At 39.3% G+C, this 14,575-nt stretch overlaps 1 protein-coding gene across 1 annotated transcript; it reads right to left on the bottom strand.

Annotated features, from left to right (window-relative positions):
• Positions 1–7,376: 7,376 nt before the first annotated feature.
• On the bottom strand, positions 7,377–14,216 carry LOC124273699 (ribosyldihydronicotinamide dehydrogenase [quinone]-like). The gene is made up of 4 exons (XM_046709018.1): positions 13,971–14,216; positions 9,615–9,859; positions 8,882–8,983; positions 7,377–7,960 (listed from the first exon to the last, which is right to left on the bottom strand). Exons 1-4 carry the CDS (start codon positions 14,188–14,190, stop codon positions 7,676–7,678), a joined length of 852 nt encoding a protein of 283 aa, XP_046564974.1. The 5' UTR covers positions 14,191–14,216; the 3' UTR covers positions 7,377–7,675.
• Between the last annotated feature and the right edge of the window lie 359 nt (positions 14,217–14,575).

The raw sequence follows: 14,575 nt of genomic DNA on the forward strand, positions 1-14,575 counted from the left end.
ACACTGTGTACACAACATGTTAAGTGCACTGCCGGGGTTTTAATCATCCTGGGTCACCCATAGACTGTCTCACAGTCTCAACCATGTCACTTTCCCTTTCACCCATCACATATACCTGACGCAGATATTTCAAGTAAGAGGAAAATAAATGCTTTTAAGGACATTTTTATTCAATGCGACGTCAACGACTGGACACGTGAACTATGGAACGACCACAACAAATCAAACGGGAACAATCTCTGAACCTATAGAACGTTCAGACAGTCAAATATCGAGATCAACGAGTGAGTGAGTGAACGAGTTTAGTTTTACGCCGCTTTTAGCAATATTCCAGCAATATCACGGCGGGGGACACCAGAAATGGGCTTCACACATTGAACCCATGTGGGGAATCGAACCCGGGCCTTCGGCGTGACGAGCGAACACTTCGAGATCAACGACGAATTTTATTTAAGTTCAGATGTGGTAACCTCCCCTTAGCTATTGCGACAGGAAGATACTCCAAGCCTCCTATCCCACTGAACGACAGAATATGCCAGTTTTGTGCAGAAACAAGACACGCAATAGAAGATGAAAGCCACTTTTCTTATTGATTGTCACATCTACTCGGATTTGTATGGAATCCTAGAAGGGACAGTGTTGCCCTGTCAAAAACTAGCAAAAAGAGGCAAAATTAACAAAGTGCAACAATGCGACAACGCGACAATGTTCCTTCTAGGGTTCCATAGATTTGAGATACAAGTTATATTCAGGGATTGAACGTTACATCCCAGGTTTCATCTATATGGACAGTGGTTCTAAACTTATATATATTCTTAACCATAACCATTTACAACCACTTTTTAGCTTTTACCCTTCTTCAAATGTTTAAAGGAAGGACGTTTTATGTACGATTATTTTACCTTTACAGCCCTTTGTAATTCTATGCTCTATACCCTGTGTATTCATTTTATGCTACTATCTTGTTTTAAACCTGTACTATGTGTTTACTCTTATACCGTGTTTGTACATTGTACATACTAAAATGGCGTGACACATCAATAAACTATTTATCTCTCTCTCCCTTCCTCTTCTGTAAGGCAAGAGATGATCTAACCACTACCATTATAACTATTTGTACTACTACTGACCCGTGAAGATCCGGGTTAGAATTGGTCTTCAGTAACCCATGCTTGTCGTAAGAGGCGGCTAACGGGAACGGGTGGTCAGGCTCGCTGACTTGGTTGACACGTCATCGGTTCCCAATTACGAAGATCGATGCTCATGTTGTTGATCTCGATTTGATACATGGCTTTGAAATCCTAAAAGCTAGCTCAGGTATTAACACCATTCTGTACGGCAGCCTTAGTCTGCCACAAACTATAAATGAAAATGTTTTTGTCAAGTCCATAAATTGATTGTAACATTGTGTCATTCATTGTTCTAACGGTTATATCTAACATGACCACATTTTCGAACCTTTTTAGCTGGCGATGCATTTTATAATGAGCTTCGTCCTTCAAGCCTGAAAACCTATTAATTCGGTTGAATGAACCTTTGTCATTTATCAAACAAGTCGTGAGGTAGCGCATTTTTATTATTGATTCTAAAATCTATGGACACTACTGGGACGTTGGTAAATATTATAAGACATTATCTGACGACATTTCTCATGGTTGGAATATAGCCGACTTCATAGAAGCTAAATATGAGAACCCTTGTCTTATCATGTTTACGACACAACTGCCTATACCTTGGTATTTTCTGAACCAGACCAAGGGATATGGTCACGAATATAATTTTCTATTTATTACCGAAGTCCTTAATTGAGGAAATTACGCGATAATCTACTTTCCAACAAATATAGTCTCCCCATCATCATTGTATTTAGAAGGCGGCTTCTTAGAAGCAACGTGACGTCATAACATTGTACATGATGTCATTTCACCATGACAAAGCGATATTTTTACCCGGAACACTCGCTGTGACCTTGAACATTACCCGAAGATCACTGAATTCGACTGGCGTTAGACGATACTCCCACACATTTTGGTACTACTTTTAAGCAGAATATAGTTATTCTTTCTTGTGTTTTCGCACTTAAAATGTGCAAAACAATACACTTTTCGCTGTGAACTCAAAATAAGCACAAGTTCCCCAATCAACTGGTGTAGGGGAAACCCCATCAATAGTCAAGGGTTATAACAATTTGCTGCAAGTATTACAATTTACATTTTTATTACAATTAACGTCGTAACATAGCCCCTTCATAGTAGTGTTGGGAATTGGTTAAAATCTAATAATTGATGATTGGTCCATTACAACCGATCACTCATCGAAAATAATTGGTTAGCGTCATTTATCAAATGTTCCCGTTATTTGAGTTAATGCACACAAAAATAAAGAAAAAACATGTAGTAATTTGTTTGGTTTTTTGCAAATTGCATAAAGTCCATTTGCAAATTTTGCATATTTAAATGATAATTAGTATGTTAGGAACACATATTTCCTGGATTCTTAAAGATAAATTCAATCATGACTTGGAACGAGCTTGTACATGTAGTGCTTATGAAATGTAAATTTAATGACACAGACAAAACCAGCCTTGTGAAAAATATTGTTAATGCAAACAAGTGTTCAAAGATTGGTCGTGTTCGATTATGAGAAAACATGTTCGATTGCTTGGTCGTTTAGTCACTGCGACCAATCTTCGATTATTTCAATTAATCGGACCACCACTACTACATAGGTGCTGTCAACGTGGCATTCGTGACCCACTCGTGTTATTCAGGGACAAGCCGAATAGCGACTCGTGTCCCTCTGGAAGGATTTCATATTGGCGCATAACATCAGAACTACTTTAACAGGAACGATAACTATATCCCTGTTTGATTCCAATTTTTCTTAATATCACCGAAGCATGCGTACACTGTATTGCTGTTTTTGGTTTTACTTATTTATTTTAAAGAATTAAACCTCTTTGATACAACTAAAAGAAGGAGAAACATATTTGTTAAAGACGCATTCTAATGTAATTATTACCAGCTGATCACCTTATATTTCCAATTATATTTCTAAATAGGGTTTAATAATCACAAATGGGAACTGTTTTATTGAATATACAAATAAAATAATATTTTATTCAGCTACATTAAAACCAAAAAGCAGATACTAAACAATGACATTAAAATATTTCTCAAACTGAACATTCGTGTAACCTTGCTGTCATACCCCTGGTGGAATTTTAAATGAATTCGCTGAAGAAAAAAAAACGAATGACCAAACAAAAGTCAGACTAAAATATCCGGCCTAGAATCCATACTGAATCATCCACTCACTGACATCAGACCACATCATGGATAATGCACTTGGTAATGCAAATCATCCCTATATTATACAATAGACTGTGCCGTGTTTCTGTTTACATTCGGCAAGGTTGGGCAAAGCGAATTCGAATGTTGACGTCAGAACTGGGTCTTTGTCAAGTAGGCCACAGCCAAACTGTAGCGCAAATAGGGTTGCGCAATAATGATAAATATGACCAGTCTTTCTACAAGCGAGCGAAGCGAGCAAAGGTTAACAACGTACTTCCCTCGCTTCGGTTCGAAAAATATTTTTAATATCAAAATTAAATATTGCCATCATCAAAGTTAGACACCCATTTCCTCACAGGATTGTGCTCTCAGATTTCCAACCTCATATTTAATAATTACTCACGTACAATATATTTAATTCAACATTTTAAGCGCCACTCGTGGCATGTCATATCGTTCTTCGCCTCCATTACCCCTGCTGGCTTGAGGTTCAATGGAGTGAAGGAACAAGAATACGCAGAAATTAAAAAGAAATATCATATTGCCTAATTTTACCATTAAACTTTTGGAGATTACTTTTCGTATCTGCCGTCGTTATTGTTAAAATTTTCGTAACATTTATTCTACATTCTACCATTAATGTATCTATTAATGGTACATTATCAAAAGAACTAAATGTTACTGCAGGGGTTCCTCGAGGATCTGTCCTTGGTCCATTTGTGATCCTTGTATATACATGTATCAATGATTTACCTGGAAATTTATTCATTGTTCTAACGGTTATATCTAACATGACCACAATTTCGAACCTTTTAGCTGGCGATACATTTTATAATGAGCTTCGTCCTTCAAGCCTGAAAACCTTTTAATTCGGTTGAATGAACCTTTGTCATTTATCAAACAAGTCGTGAGGTTGCGCATTTTATTATTGATTCTAAAATCTATGGACACTATTAGGACGTTGGTAACTATTATAAGACATTATTTGACGACATTTCTCATGGTTGGAATATAGCCGACTTCATAGAAGCTAAATATGAGAGCCCGTGTCTTATCATGTTTACGACACAACTGCCTATACCTTGGCATTTTCTGAACCAGACCAAGGGATATGGTCACGAATATAATTTTCTATTTATTACCGAAGTCTTTAATTGAGGAAATTACGCGATAATCTACTTTCCAACAAATATAGTCTCCCCGTCATCATTGTATTTAAAAGGCGTGACGTCATAACATTGTACACGATGTCATTTCACCATGACAAAGCGATATTTTGTGGCGGTGTGTGGTCCTGTGCGTAGAGCTCAGGTCACAATCAGTTGAAGTTAAACAACGTTGGTCGCGGACAGTCCTCGGATGGGTGACCGTGTTTGGCAGCTTGACTCCTGAAAGTTTCTAGGACTTCAGTCCTACCCCACAACGAAGCGCATGTGATACATTCGGTCTCACTTTAGGCAAGTGAGTTTGTTCAAAATTGCCTCTGTCCACCCAGCAGTAAATGGGTACCTGGTATGATACGATGGTAGTCTGAATTTGAACCTTGACCGCCTGACAGGCGACCGGTTGTTTTGTTTTACTTATTTATTTTAAAGAATTAAACCTCTTTGATACAACTATAAGAAGGAGAAACATATTTGTTAAAGACGCATTCTAATGTAATTATTACCAGCTGATCACCTTATATTTCCAATTATATTTCTAAATAGGGTTTAATAATCACAAATGGGAACTGTTTTATTGAATATACAAATAAAATAATATTTTATTCAGCTACATTAAAACCAAAAGCAGATACTAAACAATGACATTAAAATATTTCTCAAACTGAACATTCGTGTAACCTTGCTGTCATACCCCTGGTGGAATTTTAAATGAATTCGCTGAAGAAAAAAACGAATGACCAAACAAAAGTCAGACTAAAATATCCCCAGAGATATGACATATAAGCCCAGTGTTAAAGATTAAAGTTGATTAGTTACATACATGTCCAAGATATGTTTATGGATTAAACTTTTTTATTTCCCTCACAACGTTTCGGGGCCATTGCATATCCCTTCATCAGGTGAACTAGTCTGTCTACAGTCCCTGAACCACATTATTTTCCCTACTGCCAAGCCCTCTCTGCAGTGCTGAAGCCCTAAATAAAGCAAGTCTAGATTTCCTCAGGTTCTGAATCTCTGGTCTCCCTAGGGCTCCTTTTAAATTTAAATGGGCTTGTTTGTTACTATCAAAATTATATATATTCAGAGACTAAGCATTAGTCTACAGGTGAACTGACAGTTGAGACTATGACGTCATCACTATGATGCCATAACTGCGTTATAGTGACGATGTCATTGTCTCAACTGTCAGTTCACCTGATGAAGGCATCTGTAATGTTGTGAGGGAAATAAAAAAGAAGTTTAATCCATAAAAAAATCTTGGACATCTATATACAACTTCTTAATGCCGCTAAAAGACATCACAGTTACATACAGATAAAATATTGTTTTGAAACTTGTAGCGATTTATAATTACATTTCCTAAAACCTTTGGAAGCGCACATACAATCTCCACAACAAGCCCCGCAAGGTTGTCAGAAATACACTCAATCTAGAAATAGCCACCAAGAAGGGATCGGAAAATAGATCATAGGAAAAAAAGTCATGGAAAAACAACTATTATAAAACGTCCCGTTCTCCATTTACTTTGTTTATACTGTATTTTATAAATACTATTTCACTTTCATCTTCAAGTAATCCTAAGTAATAAAAATATCCTTATTTGCAAAAATTCATTCAACAACTGTTATAAATACGTCCTTCTCCAGTTAGTTATACTTGTATATATTATACTTAAATACATACATTAATTTTATAAGTTAGGTTCAAATGTCGTTCAGAGAAGTTCATGTAGTGCTATTGATGGTAATATTGTTATAACTTGTTGAATAAATACATTATCAATACTGATTTTTTCCCTACAACCTGGTAGCGATGGGTCCGTAAAAGGATTAGTGAAGAAGAAGAAGAAGAAGAAGAAGAAGAAGAAATATATTTTATTTACGTGTCACATGCTAATATAATCATTAAAATGTATATAACAACCAGCATCCGGCCCTCAGACCTACGAGAAACGATATTACAAATTTAACACAAAGGATATACATACAACATAAATAGCACTTTTTTTTCACCAACACGCACGCATGTACATCACAACCCCCAAATTCCTTCACGCGCGGATCATCACCCCATACGGATTCATTCACCCGTACATGCACATTTTAACACACACAAATATTAATAAAATATGCCTATAGATTGCACAGATTCATAATTAAATTTCAGGTTAGAATAACCACTGTACATTCGTTCTGGTATTGTAAGAGTTAGTACACTAAATATTGGTACATACTTTACACTCTTGTGCAACGACGAGGATGTACCATTTTACATACAGTTGCGGCTAAAGATTTACAGAGCTTATTATTTTGCATTAAATAAATCATTTTATCAGTGAGGCTAAGTAAGGGAAATAATGTGTAAATCTGTAGCTTGCTTCCATAGCCCTGAACGGATATCATTATACAGACGACCAGAAAATCAATTTCGTTTTCCACAGGACCCTCATCACACATTTTACATAGACTATCTTGTAAAGGGGTAGGTGGGCGGTGGAACCTGCCAAGCTCTATATCTAACGGAAGCGTCCCACATCTCAACTTTGCTTACAGTAATATGTTAACCTAGTGAATGGAGTTTAGCGCATTGTGAACGCATTTATTTATTAGCAATGACGAAAACAACCGATCGTTGACATGCTATCCTTAAAGTATTTGGGCATGTTAGAAACATCATGACGGCGAAATACGGTTCGATTTTCAAATCAACAAAATCATGAATCTGAAACTCAAATGCCATTTACAGACTGACTGACTGACTTTGGTTTTACGCCGCTTTTAGCAATATTCCAGCAACATCACGGCGGGGGACACCAAAAATGGGCTTCACACGTTGTACCCATGTGGGGATTCGAACCCGGGTCTTCGGCGTGACGAGCCAACGCTTTAACCATTAGGCTACCCCACCGCCCCCATTTACAGACTGAGGCATTCCACTACACGACAGGGGGTCGAACCACAGACCTTCTGCTGTTCAGTCATAACCTCTATCTACTACCCTAAGGAGGCTGTCAAAATGTTGTGATTTGTGAAGAAAAATACAAGACCTTCAAACAAATACGTTTGTATATATTACAAGTTCATTGAATTCATAGTAATAATCGTTTCATGATCAATGATTCATTTTGTAAAATAATACAATACATTCATAAGTAGTAGCCCCAAAAGAGAAACATGAGAATCCACAGTGTATGGTGGTGGCTGCGTTTACGCTTCTCTAAGGTTTCAGCATTCCAGTCGGTGAGAATGGTTTGCCGAGGTTTTGGCCTACGGTTGGGCCATACTGTTTCGAAGATTCGCCTTCATGATATTCGCCTCTCAGTTTCAGGTTTGTAAAGTTGGAACTGTCCACAAACTTGAGAAACGGTTCCTCGAATATGCTATGAAGACGTTTGGCCCAGTCATCCAGCCACTGCTTCCGGTCATCGTCAGTGACATGCGCAGGAGCATAGTGTATTTGGGGGGCGAGGACATCAAGCCCAACAAACCTTAGTGCACCGCCCTGCGACAAAAATAATATGTTAAAGTTTGTTTACATACACCTACATTACTACAACCACAACCACCAACTATTTCTACTGATGCCACACCACTATTACAAACATATATTACTACCACTACCACCACTACCACTACTACTACCACTACCGCAACTACTACCACTACTACTACTACTACTACTACTACCACTACTACTACTACTACTACTACTACTACCACTACTACTAATGCCACTACTACTATCACTACTACTACTACCACTACTACTACTATCACTACTACTATCACTACTACTACTACTACTACTACTACTACACTACTACTACTACCACTACTACTATCACTACTACTACTACCACTACTACTACTACCACTACTACTACTACTACTACTACTACCACTACTACTACTATCACTACCACTACTACTACTACCACTACTACTACTACTACTACTACTACTACACCACTACTACTACTACTACCACTACTACTACCACTACTACTACTACTATCACTACTACTACCACTCACACTACTACTACTACTACTACTACTACTACTACCACTACTACTACCACTACTACCACTGCCACTACTACTACCACTCACTACTACTACTACCACTACTCACTACTACCACTACTCACCACCACTACTACTGCTCATCACTACCACTACCTACTACTACTCACTACTACTACCACTACTCACTTACTACCACTACTACTACTACTACTCACTACTACTACTACTACCACTACTACTACTGTCACACTACTACTACTACCACTACTACTACTACTACTACTACTACTACTACTACCACTACTACTACTACAACTACTACTACTGCCACTATTACTACTACTATCATTAAGCACTACTACATTTGTACTACTTCAACTACTACTACTACACACCTGTAGGGGCCACAGCAGGACGTTTATGTCTCCGTTCAAACCATCTTGATGGAAGGCAGGCCCTGGCCCTCCGGTTGTAAAGGACAACATGCCTCGTTTACCCTGCAATGTTCAACAGTAGTAAATACACTCTCAAAGCCGAAGAATAAGTCTATTTGGATGTAGGTTACAGAGTTTATTAATTCAAGAAACACGTTCGGGTATCTGAAAGTACAGACGAAAATAATTCTACAAAGAAAGCGATAAGTCAGAGGATTCTGTGCTATGACTTACTGCCCTGAAACTCTATGGGGTAGATGAATGGTTAAAGCGTTCGCTTGTCACGCCGAAGACCTGGGTTAGATTCCCCACATGGGTACAATGTGAGAAGCCCATTTCTGGTGTCCCCCGTCTTGATATTGCTGGAATATTGCTAAAAACGGCGTGAAACTCACTCACTAACTTCACACACAAGGCAGTTCACTCAGTATCACGTCACCTTCACAGGGCCTTTATGGTCTAAATACTCATTCAATCTAACATTAAAAGAAGGTGCTTGTTGTTGCTCTGCCTGGGACTCGGCATTTAGAGCGAATACAACAAGGTTTGGTCGGCTTAGAGAATGCAATGTGTCAGAGCAAACAAGATGCTCTGACTCTCTCTCTCCCCAAAATCTGTCTACCCAACCTCTGTATGTAGTACCAGTCGTTCATTAAAATAGATATAACTTCTCATAGATATAACACATTCTCACTTTCAGAGGCCCATCACTGTACATTTTCCCCATTCCGTAGGCGAAGCCACTGACGAAGATTCGTTCAATCCAGCCCTTCATGATTGCGGGGAAACTGAACCAGTATAAAGGAAATTGGAAGATCACAAGATCAGCCCGTTTCAGTTTCTCCACTTCCACTTTTATATCATCGGATAAGGTGCCATTTTCAAATGCTGATTTCGTTTCCACTTGATATTTGAAGAAACTTTCATCCTGGACGCTACCTGCAATGTAAGTAGGAAATACATTTTCTTTAGTTCCTTTGTTGTGCATTTGTCAGGGTAGAGCTTGCAATCGGAGTCTCGACTCGTAGAAACTCTGATTATATAGAATAACCTATATAATCGCAATCTCTACCAGTAGAAGTACCGATCCAGAGATTGCAATCGGAGTCTCCACTGGTAGACACTCTTGTAAGGGTAGCTGTGTAACCAACAGATGTAGATGTAAGAAAACAAAGAATAAAACGTTCAACAAAGTGCCACCCATCAACAACTGACGTGTGTCAAAATAAAGTTTAGTAAATTTCTCAATTAGTTTTGTTTATGCAATTGGTCTTCATTGTAACTTGTTGTGTAAAACGTGTAAATTTTAGCCCCATATGTATCCGTTGGATTAGTGTTATACCCGAATAAAATACATATTATTATTGTTCAGCAAATAAAGTGTCTTTGGAGATTCAGTAGAGACTCCGATTTCAATCTCTACTAGTAGGATATTGTTAGAGATTGCGGGGAAACTGAACCAGTGCAACGGAAATTGAAAGATCACAAGATCAGCTCGTTTCAGTTTCTTCACTTCCACTTTTATATCATCGGATAAGGTGCCATATGATCGGATAAGGTACCATTTTCCCTAAATGTCTAATGGAAGAATCTCTAGAAGATCGCAGTCTCAACCCTGATATATACGTGTTTGGAGTAAGTCTGTATAAGACATACATTGAATTCTCTTTTACGGAGAATTGTCTTCAGATTTCACAGAAAGTATAGTTTTTTTACTCTCCTAAAAGAGAAACGCATATGTGATATTGATATATGATATTACAACAGTCTAAGAAAAACTTACCCTCAGTAATATTCGTTACACTGCTAAACTAATGCTATTTTCCGCACGATCGATTCCGAGTGATCACGCAATGAGTAAACAGTCGTTGAAAATAGCGTTTTTGTCAATATTCAAGGATGTCATCTTGCGAAAATATACGCAAATAGTAACCATGTCATTAGAAACCCATAAGCGTATATACTGCACGTCAAATATCTGTGTTTTATGCGGATTTTCGTTTGTTGATAGATCAGTGTCAGCGACCAGGGGAGAGAAAATCCAAAAAACCGTTTTGTAAGTCCCGCCGAACCCTAACAAGTAGTCGTTGTCTGATTGGTTAAATCCGTTCGGCCGTCTCGCGTTTGATTGGACGGTCATGGGTCGCTCAAAGGTTAGCTGACGCGACCTTCTACAAGGTTTTGTAACGAATAATACTGAGCCTAAGTTTACTTAGACTGGATATTACAAATATTTAAAAAATTAGTGACTGTATGTTATAAGTCCGCCATTATAATGCTGGTTTGTTTACATGGGACGAATGCACAGCACGAAAACGCATCTTCGGAAACTTTAATGCACGTTTACGGAGAAAAAGTAGTATGAAATATGCACGTGCAGTTCTGTGGAATCGTGAGCAGGGACATTGCCTGTATAAGGTCGTATTGCTTTCAGACGGTCATTGGCATTGGTTAGCTAAATGAAAGAATATCGTTACGCCGCGACCCACTGCTGTAAATCAAACAATGCCATTGGACGTCTGGAGGCTGGGGAGTGTAAATGTGCCGTTGCACGTCACCTCAATGTTCACCAGAGTACCATCAGACGTTTATGGGATCGATATCAACAAACCAAGTCTATGCAAGATCGGCCTCGATGCCGTAGACCTCGGATTACCACTGCAGCGCAGGAGACCTACACCCGAGTACTTCATTTGCGGAATCGAACAGTCACAGCAACTGCAACCTAAAGTTCAGTCCCTGGTTTGAGGAGAGTGTCGGCGCGAAAAATTAGTAATCGTTTACAACAAGCTGGACTGAACCAGAAGACCCTATTTTGGCCCTGTGCTGCGACAACTACATCGACGTCAACAGGTTGAGTGGTGCAATAACGTCGGATTCTGAAATCTACAAATTTGTCGACGCATATACGGTTCATTGACGAATCATGTTTTCAGTGCCGTGACGGAAGAGTACGTGCCTATCGACGTCGGAGTTTACGTTATGGCCAGAATTGTGTCGCCCAGGTTGACCGATATGGTGGTGGGAGTGTATCATGATGTGAGGAGCCATATCCTAAATGCAGAAATCTAACTTTGTGCGCCCTCAGGGAAATTTATTCTGTATTCGGTACAGATACGAAATCTTGAGCATTCACATAGTTCCGATCATTGACCGCCAGAGGGAGTTGTTTCAGCAAGATAATGCCAGGCCTCACACAGCACATGCCACTATTCAGTATCATCAGAATGAGAACATAACAGTGCTTCCATGGCCTTCCAAATCGCCCGACCTTAACGCAATCGAGCATTTGTGGGATGACCTCGGCCGTGAACGTCAACAGAAGCCACAGACGTTAGCTCAACTGTCGCAGGCATTGCTGGAGGAATGGGCCAGAATTACACAAGGTCTAATTCAAAGACTTATATAAGTCAGTGCATTCCGAGACGGCGCAGGGCAGTTTTGGGGGCTGATGGTGGCCAGAACAGACACCGAAGACAACGAGCAACTGGAAACGCACGCCTTCACTTATTGGACTTTTTATAAGCTAAACACGTTAACAGATATTTGAACGTTTATACTGTGAAATCTGACCGCAACTGATTCAGGATTACATGTGTTATCTCTCTTTAAAGTTAGCAAAATCACTTTTGACTAACATGTTCATCAGTCCATTAGGAAAGCTAAACAGACCTCAGCTCAATCCGGATTTCCATGAATTGAAAGCTAAAAAGACCTCAGCACCATCTGGATTGTCATGAACTGAAATCTGAAAAGACCTCAGCACCTCTCCAGACATTGATGCAGAGTATCATTCGTGATTATTCCTGGACAAGCCGAATAGCGACTATTGCCCCCCTGAAAGGATTTCATATTGGCGCATGAACATAAGAACTACTTTAAACAAGAGCGATAACTCCATTCCTGTTTGATTCCAATGTCAATTCCTTAATATCACCGAAGAACTCGTACATTGTATTGCTGTTTCTGTTTTTATTTATTTATTTTAAAGAATTAAACCTCTTTGATGCAACTATAAGAAGGAGAAAACATTTGTAAAAGACATATTCTATTTCTCAAACTGAACATTCGTGTGACCTTTTTGTCATACCCCTGGTGGAATTTTAAAATGAATTCGCTGAAGAAAATACCAACGACAACAAAATATCTCTCATCATCCATCGCTTTATACTTATAAAAAACTTCACATTATGCAGCACAATTCTGTAACCTACGTTCTTTGTACTTTCAATATGACGATATCTAATTTTTTATGATTTTTTAAACAATGCCATAATGCCATAAACAATTTAAGTACTGGGAATTATTTTTATCAAAGCACCGCAATCATAACTCGCGTTCTGATTGGTTTGTCGTATTTTCGGACTTATCAAACATCGAGACGGGGACGAGTCTTCCTGGAGGTTACGGTGAGGTGAAATTGGGTTTAACGTCGTACTTGAGAATATTTCGCCCATATGACGACGTGCATGCGCGTGTATGTGTATGTGCGACTGCTTGTACTAGCCCAGACTGAAGCTGGTTTTATAGTGCTAGCCCACTGAGATACCATGCCGCAGTGAAGCATGAATACCCCACTCAGACACATTATACTGACTCCGAGCCGACCAGTCCTTGTTGTACCCATTAATGCCGAGCGCCAGACAGGGACCAACAAGTACCATATTTTAACGTCTTTTGGTATGACGCGGTCGGGGATCGAACCCGCGACCTTCCGCTCTCCGGGCGGACGCTCTAACCACTACACCACGGAGGCGGTCTCCTGGAGGTTACAGAAAGGGGCGAGTGGTGACACACGAACGCGCATTTGCTTGGCAAATACTCCTATCCAGAGTTTGAAACATACATGTAATCATCATATTAGATACATTAGATACATGATACATTGTATTAGATACATTAACACATGTATTAGATACGTTATTTCTGGGAATACTATAATAATAACCACTCACGCGAACGCACACATGTATTTGCTGGGCATATACAAATCCTATCCAGAATCCCCCACTCGTTTGAAACATATATGTAATCATCATACGATACTGACCGACGATGTCCGTCCTTCCACTCCTTGGCTCAAAGTGCATGGCGTACAGGTCGGACACCTCCACGCTGTGGCCGTCTGCTTCCAGAGTCTCCACTGCCTTCCGCAAGAGGGCGCCATTAAAGGATTTGGGTTCGTGGTGGGCGTACACAATCAGCACGCTCTTTTGCTGCTTGCTGAAGACGTGGCCTGACTCGAACGACTGGATCAGGTTCTTGGCCATTGTGCGACGATATCAGAATTCTTGGCTGAAGAGAAACCATTTGGTTATATACAACAAACAAAAAATATGGGAGCACCCTAAAATTTGATAGTCATATATAAACGTCAACGTGGTGAGGTCATTTATACTCTAAGGTAAATGCAACTTTTTGTGTTCTTAATGGGCTCTTTAAACGACATGTTGGAACATGCAGTGAAGCACCTGATTCACTTTTCGTTGAGTTTGAGTGAAATGAAACATTATCAACAACAGCGAAAAACAAGGGTGTTGAAACACACCAGCGCCATGTTTGATTCACAACACTCTAGTGCATGTGGACGTCAGACTGGAATATTGCTAAAAGCGGCGTAAAAACCAAACTTATTCACTCACACTACTACTAAAA

The sequence above is a fragment of the Haliotis rubra genome, unplaced genomic scaffold, assembly GCF_003918875.1.
Source record: "Haliotis rubra isolate DU_JTF1 unplaced genomic scaffold, ASM391887v1 Scf1, whole genome shotgun sequence".
NCBI classification, from domain to species: domain Eukaryota; kingdom Metazoa; phylum Mollusca; class Gastropoda; order Lepetellida; family Haliotidae; genus Haliotis; species Haliotis rubra.

Coding starts and splice junctions, on each gene's coding strand:
- LOC124273699 (XM_046709018.1), bottom strand. CDS start 14,190: ATGGCCAAGAACCTGATCCAGTCGTTCGAGTCAGGCCACGTCTTCAGC. Junction 9,860..13,970: donor TGGAAGGACGGACATCGTCG/GTCAGTATCGTA, acceptor CTTACATTGCAG/GTAGCGTCCAGGATGAAAGT. Junction 8,984..9,614: donor ACAGTGATGGGCCTCTGAAA/GTGAGAATGTGT, acceptor TGAACATTGCAG/GGTAAACGAGGCATGTTGTC.